Raw genomic sequence first — 17,060 nt, 5'->3', positions numbered from 1 at the left:
CGCAATTTTTTTTTTCATCACCTTTGTTCGACGAAGATTTCTTCGCCTAAGATCTTATGTGACAAAATATTACTTTCTGCGATCAAGTGTCCTTTGTCATGAAAACTGTAAAATGTAGAAGTGAATGTTGACCAAATTCGACCTGCGAACTAGTTATTTCCTAAGGGCAAGGTTTCGTAGGGCAACCCCAATTTTCTGATGGCGGGTGAGCTTGTAACATATATGGAACAATATCACACAGTATTTGCCCATATATAGTTCCGTGCCTGAAATGACACTAAATATGGAACCTTATTTCAGTTTTTTTATTTTGTTGATTTGGTATATAAGAACTAATTAACTAAATTGTGTTCTAGAATTAAGATAATTCAAATCGGTTCATTGATTGATGACAGTACTGGATGACGGTGTTTGTTTCCATGAACAACAACATTTGGGACAAATGGATATAATTTGTATAAATGGTACTTGATTAATAGCACATTCCTCATATCTAATTCTCTCTCTCTCTCTCTCTCTGTTAAGTGATCTCTTCATTTCTCTCTGATAAGTTATCTGTTTGCCTCTCTCTCTCTCTCTCTCTCTCTCTCTCATTTAGCTAGCTCTATAGAGATGGAGATGGCTGACCAGAGAGCAGAAAATAACGTCGTCTCCGGCCAACCCCAGAATAGTATTGCAGACTTTGATCCCCCAAAGAAACCCAAGACAAAGAAGTTCGCTGTTGCCTGTGCCGTTTTGGCTTCAATGACGTCTATCTTACTGGGTTATGGTAATTGTTCCTTAAAACTGATGGATATTGTTAGTGGTTGTGGTTCTAAAATGATACACTCATTCTCCACTCCTGTTCATATTCGATTAAAAATATTATCTTACTATTGCAATCCGCCATTCTCCGTTGCTACTCTTTTTGTTTTGGGAGAAACTTCTCCACCTGCGACGCGCGCTTATTTCAAATTTATTTACAGATATTGGTGTAATGAGTTGAGCGTCTCTCTTCATCAAAGAAAACCTCAATATCAGCGATGTTCAAGTCGAAGTTCTTAACGGTACCTAGAACATATACTCTCTCATTGGCTCCGCCTTAGCCGGTAAAACCTCTGACTGGATTGGACGCCGGTACACCATAGTACTTGCCGAAACAATCTTCTTTATTGGAGCTCTCCTCATGGGTTTTGCCCCGAACTACGCCTTCCTCATGTTCGGTAGATTCATTGCTGGAGTTGGAGTTGGCTATGCTCTTATGATAGCTCCTGTCTACACCGCCGAGATCTCTCCGGCCTCATTTCGTGGCTTCCTCACATCTTTCCCTGAGGTTTGTTTCATTACCACGTTATGTTATCATATAATATAGTAACTATTTTTGTTACTATATCTCATTTCTGTATCATCTCATTTCTAAGTATATGAAAAAAGTTATGCATACGGGACCGTATATTTATATCTCATTTTTGTATCATCTCATGTGACACGTGGTGCATACAATGAACATTCAATAAGATAAATTCATTAATTGATGTGGCATTTAGACCATTACTTGCCACGTCCGAAGGTATAAAAATATGGTAAAAAAAATGTGATATTCTAACAATTTCCTCTTAAAAAGTTGGGGAGTGCTATTTACACATCCCTTTTTACCTTCCACAGACTCTTGTTAATTTTGTCCACTAGCCTTCTTCAATTCATTCGATCTGATAGCCAAAAATTGAGAGAATGTGTGAGATGGTAAAAGAGAGTGTGATTAGCACCACCCAAAAATAATGCTAGGGAGACTAGATATTCATAGCACATTAGTGTATCATCTCATGTGACAAGTGACGAATACAACCAACATTCAATGAGATAAATTCATTAATTAATGTGACATGTACACATCACTTGCCACATTAGATAGTGCACAAATGTCATATAAAAATGTGGTCACCCTAGAATTTTCCTGAAATATCTACTGGTGGCGCTATCCATACCATGTTTTACTTTCCATACACTCTCTGAATTTCCAACCGCAAGATCAAATGAACTAAAGAATATCAAAAGACGAAAATTAATAAGAGGCGTGTGAAAAATACTAATGGATGTGTAGATAGCACGACCCTATTTATTGTTTTGTAAACCTCTCATATGCATGCACGTGGAGGTTATATTGATAGAATTGATCATTTTGAAAATATGTAGGTGTTTGTTAACGTTGGTATATTACTGGGGTACGTATCCAACTTTGCCTTAGCCGAGCTCCCAATCCACTTGAACTGGAGGATCATGCTCGGTATCGGCGCAATTCCATCAGTTTTTCTAGCCCTCAGCGTTTTAGCCATGCCCGAGTCACCACGCTGGCTCGTCATGCAAGGGAGACTCGGAGACGCCAAGCGAGTACTAAATAAAACATCATCTTCTGAAGAGGAATCGCAGCTCAGACTAGACGAGATTAAAGAAGCTGCAGGAATCCCCAAAGACTCAAAGGATGAGGTCGTTCAGGTTTCTAAACGCAGCCAAGGTGAGGGTATATGGAAGGAATTGCTCATCTGCCCCACACAGGCCGCTCGCCACATTTTAATAGTAGCCCTTGGTATCCATTTCTTTCAACAATTGTCGGGCACACACTCTGTGGTTTTGTACAGCCCCAGGATCTTTGAGAAGGCGGGAATCACTTCTTACAATGACAAGCTACTTGCAACCGTGGCTGTTGGATTTGTCAAGACCATTGCAATCTTGGTGGCAACATTTCAAGTTGATCGGTTCGGACGTCGTATTTTGCTTTTGAGCAGCGTGGGTGGAATGGTAGTTTCTTTTACACTGCTCGGTGTGGGTCTTACGGTCGTTGATCAATCCCACAGCAAGGTCCCGTGGGCTGTCGGGTTGTGCATCGCCATGGTACTATTCATCGTCGCTTTTTTCTCCATCGGGTTGGGACCCATCACGTGGGTTTACAGCTCTGAGATCTTTTCGTTGCAGTTGCGCGCGCAAGGGTGCAGTATGGGGGAGGCCGTAAACAGGATGACGAGCGGGGTCATCTCGATGACTTTTATTTCATTATATAAGGCCATCACGATTGGTGGGGCCTTCTTTCTTTACGCGGGAATTGCTGCGCTTAGTTGGGTCTTCTTTTATACATTGTATCCAGAAACGTAGGGTCGATCCCTTGAAGATATGGAAGTCTTGTTTGGTAAATACCACAAGTGGAGAGAAGCCAATGCCATGCTTAATAAGACTAAGCAAGCTGATCAAGGTTTTGGTGACGACAACAAGGCTCAAATCCATTAGGAATAGAAGGGCAATGCTTAATCAATGTTTGATGCACTTTATGATGATGATCAATTCCCTTATCTCATATATTTCAGTTATATGCAACTGTACTTACATTTATAAGAATAATTTTCATTAAAACCCAAAAAGTTGTTTGGTACGTAGTGAAGTTGAAAATTTTGAAAACTTTTGGCTTTCATCTTTAGTGAGACATTGTTGAGTTTTGGTTTCAATATTTATTGTATATTTCATTATGAAGATTACAAGAGAGTGAAGGCAACTCTTATAGAGAGCCAAAAGAAAGCTACAATAGATTGTAGGATAACTACACAAACACAACCCCTAAAATCTGCCCTAATAAGTGGAAAAACAAAAACCAAATTACAAGTAAAGAAGCTTTTACAAGCAACTAAGAAAGGTTTATGTAAGGTGAATGACAAGCTATGGAAAGTGATTGATGAATGACAAGCTATGGAGAAAGGTTGATGTAAGGTGAATGACAAGCTATGGTGAGGATGATACTCATACATACAACCCATCCATACAAACCGTTTTTAATACACCCCATCAAGCTGGATCAAGGGGATTGATTGATCCAAGCTTGCACAACAAACGCTGAAACTGGGTAGAGTCTAATGCTTTTGTGAATAAATCAACAAGTTGATCTTGGTTGCATGTGAACACGGTGTCTATCACCTAGGATTGAACTTAAGCATGAATATAATGGCAGTCAACTTCAATATGTTTGGTCCTTTCATGGAATATTAGATTGAAGGCAATGTGCATGGCAGCTTGGTTATCACAATACAAGGACATAGGTGCCATGCTTGTGAATCCGAGCTCGGAAAGAAGACCTTTCAACCATATGAGTTCACAGGCTGTTGCTTCCATAGCCCTATACTTTGCTTCGGCACTAGATCGAGCAATAACAGTTTGTTTCTTGCTCTTCAAAGTGACAAGGTTCCCTCCAACAAATGGGCAAAAATTTGTTGTGGATTTTCGATCAAGGGCATTTCTAGCCCAGTCAGCATTTGTGTAGGCCAAGATGTGATTTGATCCATTGTTCTTCATAATTATCCCCCTTCCTACTGAGCCCTTGAGATATCGAAGTTTTCTCGTGACGATTTCCCAGTGAACTAGAGTAGGAGAGTGCATGAACTGACTGGCTAGGCTAACTGAATATTAGATATCAGGCCTAGTAATGGTGAGATAAATAAGTTTCCCAACCATTTGCTGATAAACACTAGGGTCCGATAGAGGTTCACCTTTTTCATGCCACTGAAGTTTGCTAGCTAGGGGTGTCCGAGCTGGTTTACATTCCATCATTTTAGCTTCATCTAAAAGATCGAGAACATACTTTCTTTGATTCAAGAACAATCCTTTTGAAGAGGTAGCCACCTCAATTCCAAGAAAGTATTTCAAGGGCCCCAAGTCTTTAATGACAAATTTTTGGTGAAGTGACTGCTTAAGCGTCTTGATTTCACTTATATTGTCACCTGTAATAATTAGGTCGTCAATATATATAAGCACAACCAATTTGCCAACAATACTACTTCGAACAAACAAAGAAGAGTCAGCATAACTTATTTTGAACCTTACAGCTTCAAGGACTGAACTAAGCTTCGAATACCAAGCTCGAAGGGACTGTTTGAGACCATATATGGCTTTGTGAAGTCTGCAGACCTTGTTGGGTTCATTTTCTCTTGGATGACCAGGAGGCAACTTCATGTACACTTCTTCTTCAAGATCCCCATGAAGAAATGCATTCTTCACATCCATTTGGAATAAGGGCCATGCATTATTAACTGCCATAGACAATAATACCTTCACTGTGTTCATTTTGGCAACATGAGCAAAGTTCTCCTTATAGTCAATGCCATAGGTTTGAGTAAAGCCTTGAGCTACTAACCGTGCTTTGTGTCTTTCAATGCTTCCATTGGAGTTGAATTTGGTCTTAATATCCACCTACTTCCCACAATCATCTTGCCATTTGGAAGATCCACCACACTCCATGTCTGGTTGTCATTTAGAGCTTGAAGCTCTTTAGTCATAGCATCTTGCCACTCAGGCGTGCATATGGCTTCATGAAAATTCCTTGGTTCAAAAGTGTGGGACAATTTGTTAAGGAAAGAAGTATGAGAATATGAGAATCTATGATAAGAAATGGTTGTAGAGATAGGATGCCTTGCAGTGTAAGTAACATACTCTTGTAACCTCACTGGTGGATGTCTATCTTGTGGTGCACTTATAGCTTGCTGATTTGTTTAAGCTTCTGATGGTCTAGAGGAGCTTGGCACTACATCAATTACACTCTCAATGAGTTGAGAATTATCAGTGCTGATATAAGCATGAGTGACTTCATGAATTTCTGCTGGAATAGGTAATGGAAATAGGTCCATAAGATCTTCCATATTAGCATTAGTCTTCAACCCTTTGTGGAAATAAGGTGAATATTCATCCAATCGCACATCTCTAGAGACTGCCAGCTTCCCCATGGGTTGTACATTTTGTAACCCTTTTGAGAACTGGCGTATCCCATAAACACACATTTGGCAGCTCGAGGGTCAAGTTTGTCACAATAGAGAGCTTGAATGTGTACATAACATGTACAACCAAAGGTCCTGAGGTGAGACAAGTTTATAGGCCTGCCCTTCATGACTTCAAAAGGAGATTTACTATTCAACACCTGAGTTGGTAGTCTATTAATGATGTACGTGGCAGTGAGTAGGACTTGAGACCAAAATTTCTTAGGAACGTTCATTTGGATCATAAGTGATCGAGTCTTCTCCAATAAGTCTCGATTCTTTCTCTCTGCCACACCATTTTGTTGTGGTGTACCAAGACAGCTAGTTTGATGCAAAATGCCATGATTGCTCAAGTAATTACTCATGTTATTGGAAGTGTACTCGGTACCATTATCTGATCTTAACATATATAACTTAGATGAAAATTGATTGGTTATTAGGTTGTGAAAGTCCTTAAAAGCATCAAACAAATCACTTTTAAATTTTAAAAGATACAACCAGGTTACTCTAGAATAGTCATCAATAAATGTAACATAATATCTATACCCAGCAAAGGATTCTACACGAGAAGAACCTCAAATATCAGAGTGAAAAAGCTCAAAAAGTTTACTAGTTCTAGAATTAAAGGAAACGAAACGAAGTCTAGTGGCTTTTGACTTTGACAAGTTTCACACTCCAGTGTGTTTTTACAAAAAAAGGGAAACAACTTGGTCATCACATGTTCTGAGGGATGGGCAAGGCGTTGATGCCAGAGTTGGTGTTCCTAAACTTGACTTAAGTTGACACTGAGCTTTTTGACAAAATTAGACTCCTTTGAGAGATAGTAGAGTCCATTCAAGAATAATCCTTCACCAATCTTCTTTTGAGTAACTCGGTCCTGAAACACAACATTATGAGGGGAAAATATGGCAAGACAGTCTAAGGTTTTTGTGATTTTTCCTATTGACAAGAGCTGAAAAGGAAAAGAAGGTACATAGAAAGCAATGGAATCAGTATTCTCACTTACCAATCTAATCTTTCCTTTCCCTAGAATAGGTTCCCCTTTCCCATTTGCAACAGATACATGAATTGGATCAATAGTTTTTTGAAAATCGTGGAGACTAGATGGTTTATTAGTTATATGATCAGTGGCACCAGAGTCAATAATCCAAATATCATGTGTAACATTTGCATTAAGAGCAGTGGAAATGGCACTGATAATACCTGGAATATTGCCTTTCGATGTGTTCTCCGAGTCAGTCAAGAATCCAACAAATTTCCCTAGCATTGCAGTAGGGTTTTTAGGTGTCATTTCATCAAGTTCAGTGCTTCCTTGCTTCTTTTGAAGAAAAACAACAAACTCGTTGATCAAGGACACATGATTTGTTGAGAAATTGGCCATCCCATTAGTTGAGGAACAAGCTGAATGAAATGCTTTTGGAGTGACTCCAACCTTCCCATCTTTGATCATCCTACCTTCCCTATCAAACTTAGGCTTTAACTCTAGATGAAGAATCCAACATTTTTCTCTCAAATGTCCCTTCATGTTGCAATAAGAACATTTCCAGTCTGCTTTCTTGCCAAGCACCCTATCACCAGTTGCTTTGTGATTTGTCGTGAAAACCCTAGCTTCAGATTTGGATTTGGTCTCAACGTTCATCACTCTTCGTCAAGTTTCCTCTCTCTGGACTGCATGACACACAATGGTAAAAAAGGGGAGCTCTTGAGTCATTAACAAGTGACTACGCAGGTCTTCATACTCTGCTCCCAAGCTTGCTAAGAGTTAAAACACCTTGTCTTCATCAGACTCTTCAGTAGCACAGCGGAATTAGTCGTGTATGGATAATACATATCGAGTTCATTCCACATGGATTTCATACTTCCAAGGTGTTGAACAAATGAGTGATCACTTTGCTTTAAACTAGCCACACTCTTCTTCAATTGAAAGATGCGAACTGAGTTATTTTGGCTGCAATACATATCTTTGACAGACTCTCATAGGAGAAGGGAAGACTCTGAGTAGCTGAAAAGCTCAAACAGTTTTGGCTCCATGGAGTTAAGTAACAAAGACATGACCAGCTGATCAGTAGCATGCCATGCATCGTAAGTTGGTAAAGTGGATTCTGAGGGCTCAGAGCTTCCATTGATAAACCCTAGCTTCGATCTTTCTCCTAGAGCAAGTGACACATCTCTTGACCAAGAAAGGTAGTTGAACTCGTTCAGTAGCACCGAGCAGAGTCGTTGATTTGGATTGTTCTCAACCCCTTAGGTTAAGTTTGGGGAAGAGGAAGAGACACTGTCGGCACTAGACACATTTTCTTCTGCCATCTCTATCGATGATGGGCAAATGAAGAAGTAAAAAAAATGAACAGAGTCAGGAGCCTATGGTTCTTACTCTGATACCAAGTTGAGTTTTGGTTTCAATATTTGTTGTATATTTCATTATGAAGATTAGAAGAGAGTGAAGGCAACTCTTATAGAGAGCCAAAAGAAAGCTACAATAGATTGTAGGATAACTACACAAACACAATCCCTAAAATTTGCCCTAACAAGTGGAAAAACAAAAACCAAATTACAAGTAAAGAAGCTTTTACAAGCAACTAAGAAAGGTTGATTTAAGGTGAATGACAAGCTATGGAAAGTGATTGGTGAATGACAAGCTATGGAGAAAGGTTGATGTAAGGTGAATGACAAGCTATGGTGAGGATGACAACTCATACATACAACCCATCCATACAAATCGGTTTCAATAGACATAGATCTCGAGCAATCGCTTCAGCCATTATATTAAATTCAGAACTTTTAAGAAGAATAATGCCAAGGAACCAAATTTCAAACCAAATTTTGTAAACCAAATGATACGGTTGTGTATGGTTGGATTATTACTTAAGTGTTGATTAACATGTTTAACTCCTATTGATGATACATCATTTAGTTTGCAAAATTTGGTTTAAAAGTTTGCTACCTAGCATTATCCTTCTAAACAAATCACTAAATATAGCACATGAAAACCCCACTCTACCTAGACATCCATTGACTTGCCCGTAAACCCTCACCCTCGCTTATCGACTCACCCTTTATTCTTCACTCTGATCCTACCATCCTTTCTAACATTTTCTAGTGGACACAAAATCTTCATCATCAAGATCGATGGAGCACACAAGTTATGTGCTCACTCTTACCTTTTGGAAAGGTTCAGAGTCTCAGACATCTGATTTTCTTTGTTAAGTAACAAGATGTTCTATCGATATGTTTGGTAGATGTGTTTAATATATAATTGTTTGCTCTTGTTAGAACATTTAGTTAATTTAGAATCTTCTCCGTAATTGCAAGAAGGTAAAGTTTTATAGTAATTACTTTAGGAATTCGTCTTATATGGGTAGGCTAGGAAGGCTAAATTTATGGACAAAGTTTTGAAAACTAAAGGACATAAAAGTTGATGATTGGTTTATTACTTACACATTGATAAACGTACTTATTCTTATTGGTGACACATCATTTAGTTTATAAAATTAGTCCCCAAATTTGGTCTCCCTAGCATTACCCTTTGTGTTTTCCACATGCTAGGCTTGAAAATTCAATGACACACTCTGACCCCAATAACACAAGTTACAAGGCCGTAATATGCTGGCCGCCACTAAATTGACCACATGAACCCATCATAAGATGACGTCACAAGCCGACTTAGTGATGAAAGCCATCGTAAGATAATCATGATGTGAATGAATTTGAACCAAACTGTTCTTTATTAATAATCAAAACAGTCTACCAAGTAAACCTCATCAACCTCTCCACTTGGGGACACATGTTCAAGGATGTAATGTCATCCTTATTGCATTACACCAAAGATGATAATAGCCTCACACAACAGTTAACACAAAACAATGTAGTGTCATACATAATCAAGAGTACAATCATGCAATTATTATATACTAGAATAAACTGCAGTAAGGGACTCATCACCAAAATATGAAGGTGAAGGTCTCACTGCCAAGCCTACTCTTCACTTCCTAGGTTATCCTTGTTCTCACTATGTCTTAAGGGGTCAACAAAATAAAGTGTGAGTGGATCAAGTTTATATAGTTAAAATCATTTGAATATAATAACCCTCGTTTTGAAATCATATATATAGTAAAAAACTATATACATATAACACTACCATAACATTAATCAAGTTTATATCACATCGCTCGTCATATCAAAGAATGTAAATTTCATTCACACTATCAAAGTACTTCAAGTGTATAGCAAGCAGGTGAAGTAGCATTTACCTGATCGATGACTAGCGTCTATTAACAAATCTAGATTTTACTGGAAATATCAATACCTGCAATAAACCTACGGTCGTAGCTAGCAATACGATATGTATGATGACCATTTGGTGAAAATGAATCACCAATAGTTTTAAGATATCATTCAAGTTTAACTAGATTTAGGTCTCCTCAAAGACTACTCAAGAACAAAATATAATATACATCAAATGGTAAGTAGAGCGTTCTTCCTCATTAGGCTCCTTGCATGATTTGTTTTTAATAGCTACTAAATTAAATAATCATACATTTGAAGAAAAAATTAATCAAAAAAATAAAAATAAACTAATCTTTAATCAATTGGGAGAGGAAGAGATGGAGGAGAGTGTAGGGTGTTTGTGTATAAGAGAGAGAGAGAGAGAGAGAGAGAGAGAGAGAGAGAGAGAGAGAGAGATGCAGGGAGAAACAGCAGCCGTCGAGGGGAGTAGGGAAAGGAGAATGGGAATAAAGAAGAATGCATAGACCTAATTGGTGAAGTAGTGTTTGCCTGACAGAAATCCTCGACGGGAACTTTCACTTAATTGTCGAGCAAACGTGAACTTAGCCAACGAATCAATGTTTTGTCCCGCAAGCCATAATGACTTGCGCGCCAAATTTTTTGTTGGCGCCAAAATCTTGCCCTATGACAGTCAAATGTGGAAAACTTTCATCGCCTAAAGTGCATTTGAGTGACAAAAATAGTCGCTCAAAATCTTCAAGTATATGCGGGTAAAGAGTTTTTTGGCACCAAATAGTCGCATGACGAAGAATTTCCCGCTTAAACACTACACGATATATTTTACGTTTTCTTTCCGTAGATACAATAGATAAAAAAAACCTAGAGATCGGTGCGGGTTCAAAAGGAGGAAAGTGCGCAACATAAGCAAATCATTTATGATGATATGAGGGGATTGAATACAACGACGAATGTGGAGCTTATGCACGACATTCTGGTACTAGTGCGGATCAACTGTTTTACAGAGCGGGCATCTTGGAACAATTTTCCCAAGGACCTGAAGAAGTCTATGTTGGATGAATTATCAGTAAGTGTAAATTTGTAGATTTTTGTTAAATAGTATATTATAATGATTAATTTGTAATTATTTTTTGTGTCACAATGTAACTATATTATTTATGTTACGGACCAATGCTTGATGAAGTTGATCGATGAGATGTTCAGGACGCATTACTGGCAGTGGTGGCCTAACATCTAGAGACACGTAGAATTACAATGAAATTGTAACGGTCTAGTGGAGTGGAAGTGTTAATTAAGTGTTGTGGATGAATAACATATGTTTATATTTATGTATTTGAGGACGATGTTTTTAATTATTTCTTTAATATGTATTTGAATTAAATTTTCAGAAACTGATTAGTTGGTTAATTTGATTTATTTGGTTTACTTAATTTGATTTAATTTTTTTATTACTAAATCAATTAGACAATAAACTGTTTGTTTACATAAGCTTCAAATTTTCAAATAAATATTTAAATTCAATGTCCTTTGTCGGTTCAGGATTTAGGCGACGAACCTATCATCGCACGGAAATATTTGTCGCGCAAAGTGGCAAAAAAAATGCAGGTAGATTTCACGCCAATTATCGACGGTAAATGTTTTGCGCGACGGAGATTTCGTTGCACAAAGAGTTCGTGTTTATAATCAGATTGCTTAGTTGTAAAGGTAGAAACTGCAAATTTCGCAGCAACTGCCTTTGCCACAGCAAAAATTCAGCCTTCCTCCTTCCATTACTATCAAATCCATCCTCTAATACTCCCATCATCTCAATCTTCATCATCTCTCCCTCAATCGATCTATCCTACTCTATAAGGTATGGGTTTTTGTTTTGTATTTGAAAATTTCATTGTGAATTCATACTAACGCCATTAAATTTGTTTTCTATAGAGTTATTGTGTACGATTATTGATTGGTGAAAAACGAAATTGGAGGCATGTTCTTTGGTTTTTAAATTTTAAATTATTTAATTTATTTTTAAATTATGGTGTGTCAAATTGTTTTTAATATAAACTATTGTGTACGTCACGAACAAAATTGTTTTGTGTTGTACAAAGTTAATACTAACTAACTTCATGTGCGTTCTTTCAAAATAAACTTAGTTTACTGTTCGAGGATTAGTTGGATTTTGCACATGGCTGTGAAAGCATATGACTGTTGTCCAATTGATTCTTGAATTATCCCATTATTTGGACAGTTTGAGAATGCATAGTTATGCGGCGTAGTTTACGGTTCACAGATTAGGTTTTGGTCATGGGAATTTCGGTCATAGTTTTTTACATTCTTCGAGTGCCTGATATATATTTTTTATCTACATTGTGCACTTAAAGAACTGTAGAGAGATGGTGCCAGAATTGTCTCACGTCAAAATCTAATCTGATGGAGCAATAAACAACATCACGTAACTGTGCATTCCAGAATGTGGATATGAAATACTGATTATTACTGTTTGCAGGGTTTGGGAAACACTATAATTATAAGGGAGGTTTTGCCGAAATTTCGGCAGAATTTTAGAGTATGTTTGACTAACTTTAATTTTTTCTTTTCCAGCTAAGAAAAACACCTAATGTCCTTGCCAATAGTTGAAGACAACGAAGGTCACCCAGGTGATCAACGATTGTATCACGATTAGATAAGACTAGTGGTGTAGCACTTTGGTCCACGATGTTGGGCACGTCATTTGAACCTTTTGCCCTATACGGTGGAAATCTTGGCGGGTCATGCCGGAGCGTCAAAAGGTAGAGGTTCGCGATTGTTTATCGGTAAGTATCCAACTATTTTATATTTGTGTGTGTATATATATATATATTATACTAATAAATTATGCAATATTTAATACTATGTTTATATTTGTTAAATTGTAGACATACTACAATTTCGACAACATTAACGAGTCCATGGCCGCCCACCTAAAGAGGCTCTTCACTGACCTTTACAAGCAATGTAGGAGTGAACTCCACAAATGATTTGAGTTGTTTAATGATCTGAGGGTCGCTCCCCTAAAGGGTGTCCCTCTGCAATTGGAGGAACGCCTAGAGGACTGGGCGTGGCTCTGCTACCATTTTCAGGATAAGTCCTCTATGGTATGTCTGTTATTACGTCTTAATTAACTATTGTTTTTCTAAATTCTTATGTTAATTAATTTTTTTTTATATTTTCTTCAAATATTACAACTAATACGTTCATTTTGTGTGCAAAAAAAGAAGGCGAAGGCCAACAAGATCAACCGAGACAAGAAGACTCGACCAGTCGGGATCGAGGCCTTTCTCAAATAGGATGGAGGCTCGACGGCGGGTAATAAAGCTTTTCATATTCCAATTGTTATATGTGACAAAGATTTATTTCTTTTTTGCGCACTAACATTTTTCTTAAGTTTTTATGTTCCAGGATGATTCAAAACTCCCCAAGATCGACGTCTTCAAGGACATTTATGTTCAACCAGGGGATGAGTTGACCGAGCAGCTACATGTTAGTAGAGCTAAACTCTTGTTACTCTCTTACACTTCCAACTATTTTAAAAACTAAATTAAATATTAAATATTAATATTTTTAATATTTCCTTTCTTTTTGTCACAGGCAACGATGGTAGAGAAAAGCCAGTCTATTCTTCAGGAGACAACCTCCTAGCTTCCCCTGGACACTAGGGTTGGGGGCGTGGATTTGCCCGAGGATGCAGGGTTTCGAATCCTGATAGAGACCTTGGATCAAACCCTTGATCGGAGACCGAGGAAGTTTAGTTGGGAGATGGGGAATGCCCGGGAGCGAGACACTGGGCCTCTTCAGCGACACGTGTAAAGGGTGAAGTCACAACATTGACGTAAGAAGTGGGCAACCTAAGGAGTGAACTCATGTACACCTAGAGTTAGATGTTGCTGATCGTACAAGCCCTCAGCTTGTCCCACTAGGTGTTGCCCCGTCCACTTCTGAGCCCCTCTACCAGGAATAGAGCTAGAACCTCAATCAGTCGACCTTTAAGCCTTTCCATCAGCCTGCCACCATTGACGCAGTAGACTTGTCAAACCTTTTTATTTTAGATTTTCTGTTTCCCTTACTTTTAAAACTTTTGAAATTGTACGTACATTTTTCTTTGTATTATAAATAAAACAAATTTATTCATTATTGCCACAATTTAATTATAAAAAAAATGTAATTAACTTTTTTATAAATTATTGTTACAATTTAATTTTAAAAACAATAAAATTGTTGTTTTAATTTAAAAAATGTTTTCAGAACCCAATAGAAAAAAATATGTATATTAAACTTTACGCAATGAAACCTTTCATCGCGTAACAGTAAATGCCACAACCATATTTGTCGCGTAACAGTAATATGCATACGACAAACTTGTGATAATTAAATAATGTTAAAATTATGCCAATTTTGTTTCGTGAATGTTTACTAGACGACACGTTTCGTCGTGCGATTGTTTACTAATGCAGCTTTTTCGTCCCCATGAGTAGAATATGACAACAGACTTTTCCCTCGTTGTATTTCACACGACAAATTAAGGTCTTTGTTATGTTACATTTAATGTGACGAATCAGTTTTTCAACGCACAGTCATTTGTTGCGCAACAAATTTCATTATTTTGTCTCGCAACTTTTTTTTTCATGACCTTTGTGCTACAAAGATATCTTCACTTAATATCTTATGAGACAAAATATTACTTTCTGCGACAATTGTCCTTAGTCACCAAAACTGTAAAATGTAGAAGTGAATGTTGACCAAATTCGCCGTACGAACTAATTATTTCCTCAAGGCAAGGTTTCGTAGGGCAACCCCAATTTTCTGATGGCAGGTGAGCTTGTAACATATATGGAACAATATCACACAGTTTTTGCGAATATATAGTTACGTGCCTGAAATGACACTAAATATGGGACCATATTTCAGTTTTGTTTTTTATTTTGTTGCTTTGGTATATAAGAACTAATTAACTAAATTGTGTTCTAGAATTAAGATAATTCAAATCTGTTCATTGATTGATGACAGTACTGGATGAAGGTGTTTGTTTCCATGAACAACAACATTTCGGACAAATGGATATAATTTGTATAAATGGTGCTTTATTAATAGCTCATTCCTCATATCTAATTCTCCCTCTGTGTTAAGTGATCTCTTCATTTCTCTCTGATAAGTTATCTGTTTGTCTCTCTCTCTCCCTCTCTCTCCCTCTCTATCTATTCATTTATCTAGCTCTATAGAGATGGAGATGGCTGACCAGAGAGCAGAAAATAACGTCGTCTCCGACCAACCCCAGAATAGTATTGCAGACTTTGATCCCCCAAAGAAACCCAAGACAAAGAAGTTCGTTGTTGCCTGTGCCGTTTTGGCTTCAATGACGTCTATCTTACTGGGTTATGGTGATTGTTCCTTAAAACTGATGGATATTGTTAGTGGTTGTGGTTCTCAAATGATACAATCATTCTCCACTCCTGTTCTTATTCAATTAAAAATATTATCTTACTATTGCAATCCGCCATTCTCCGTTCCTACTCTTTTTGTTTTGGAAGAAACTTCTCCACCTGCGGCGCATGCTTATTTCAAATTTATTTACAGATATTGGTGTAATGAGTGGAGCATCTCTCTTCATCAAAGAAAACCTCAATATCAGCGATGTTCAAGTTGAAGTTCTTAACGGTACCTTGAACATATACTCTCTCATTGGCTCCGCCTTAGCCGATAAAACCTCTGACTGGATTGGACGCCGGTACACCATAGTACTTGCCGGAACAATCTTCTTTATTGGAGCTCTCCTCATGGGTTTTGCCCCGAACTACGCCTTCCTCATGTTCGGTAGATTCATTGCCGGAGTTGGAGTTGGCTATGCTCTCATGATAGCTCCTGTCTACACCGCCGAGATCTCTCCGGCCTCGTTTCGTGGCTTCCTCACATCTTTCCCCAAGGTTTGTTTCATTACCATGTTATATTATCATATAATATAGTAACTATTTTTGTTATTAGCCAAGGTAATATGTTTACGTAAATATAAGCATCTAAGTATTTGAAAAAAGTTATGCTTGCGAGACCATATATTTATATCACATTTATGTATCATCTCATGTGACACGTGGTGCATACAATGAACATTCAATAAGATAAATTCATTAATTGATATGGCATTTAAACCATCACTTGCCACGTCCGAAGGTATAAAAATATGGTAAAAAAATGTGATATTCTAACAATTTCCTCGTAAAAAGTAGGGGACTGCTTGCTATTCACACACCCCTTTTTACCTCCCACACACTCTTGTTAATTTTTGTCTGCTGGTCTTCTTCAATTCATTCCATTCGACGGCCAAAAATTGAGAGAATGTGTGAGATGGTAAAAAGAAGTGTGTGAATACAACCACCCAAAAAATAGTGCTAGGGAGACCAGATATTCATAGCACATTAGTGTATCATCTCATGTGGAAAGTGACGTAGACAATCAACATTCGATTAGATAAATTCATTAATTAATGTGACATGTACACATCGCTTGCCACATTAGATAGTGCACAAATGTCATATAAAAATGTGGTCACCCTAGAATTTTCCTGAAATATCTACTCGGTGGCGCTATCCACACCATGTTTTACTTTCCATACACCCTCTTAATTTCCGACCGCAAGATCAAATGAACTAAAGAATATCAAAAGACGGAAATTAACAAGAGGGGTGTGAAAAATATTAATGGTTGTGTAGATAGTACCACCCTATTTATTGTTTCATAAACCTCTCACATGCATGCACTTGGAGTTTGCTAGCTAGCATTATCCTTTTAAAAAAATCACTAAACACAGCACATGAAAACCCCAGTCTACCTAGACATCCATTGACTTACCCGTAAACCCTCACCCTCGCTTATCGACTCTCCCTTTATTCTTCTCTCTGATCCTAGCGTCCTTTCTAACATTTTCTAGTGGACACAAAATCTTCATCATCAAGATCGATCGAGCACACAAGTTCAATGCTCACTCTCACCTTTTGGGAAGGTTCAGAGTCTCAGACATCTTATTTTCTTTGTTAA

At 37.7% G+C, this 17,060-nt stretch overlaps 1 protein-coding gene and 1 pseudogene across 1 annotated transcript; both read left to right on the top strand.

The window, feature by feature from the left end:
- The first annotated feature begins 612 nt into the window (after window positions 1-612).
- Window positions 613-3,659, top strand: LOC103423283 (polyol transporter 5-like; annotated as a pseudogene).
- Window positions 3,660-15,252: 11,593 nt separating this feature from the next.
- Window positions 15,253-16,019, top strand: LOC114827375 (polyol transporter 5-like). The gene is made up of 3 exons (XM_070806153.1): window positions 15,253-15,451; window positions 15,606-15,952; window positions 16,011-16,019. Exons 1-3 carry the CDS (start codon window positions 15,253-15,255, stop codon window positions 16,017-16,019), a joined length of 555 nt encoding a protein of 184 aa, XP_070662254.1.
- The last annotated feature ends 1,041 nt before the right edge of the window (window positions 16,020-17,060 follow it).

This window comes from Malus domestica, chromosome 10 (genome assembly GCF_042453785.1).
Source record: "Malus domestica chromosome 10, GDT2T_hap1".
NCBI classification, from domain to species: Eukaryota; Viridiplantae; Streptophyta; class Magnoliopsida; order Rosales; family Rosaceae; genus Malus; species Malus domestica.
Note: the sequence above shows the minus strand (reverse complement) of the source record. Positions and strands in the feature narration are given on the sequence as shown.

What these genes read in the sequence shown, in the direction of transcription:
- LOC114827375 (XM_070806153.1), top strand. Translation starts at nt 15,253, where the DNA reads ATGGAGATGGCTGACCAGAGAGCAGAAAATAACGTCGTCTCCGACCAA. An exon ending in GGATATTGTTAGTGGTTGTG is followed by an intron (nt 15,452 to 15,605) that starts GTTCTCAAATGA and finishes ATTTATTTACAG; the next exon opens with ATATTGGTGTAATGAGTGGA.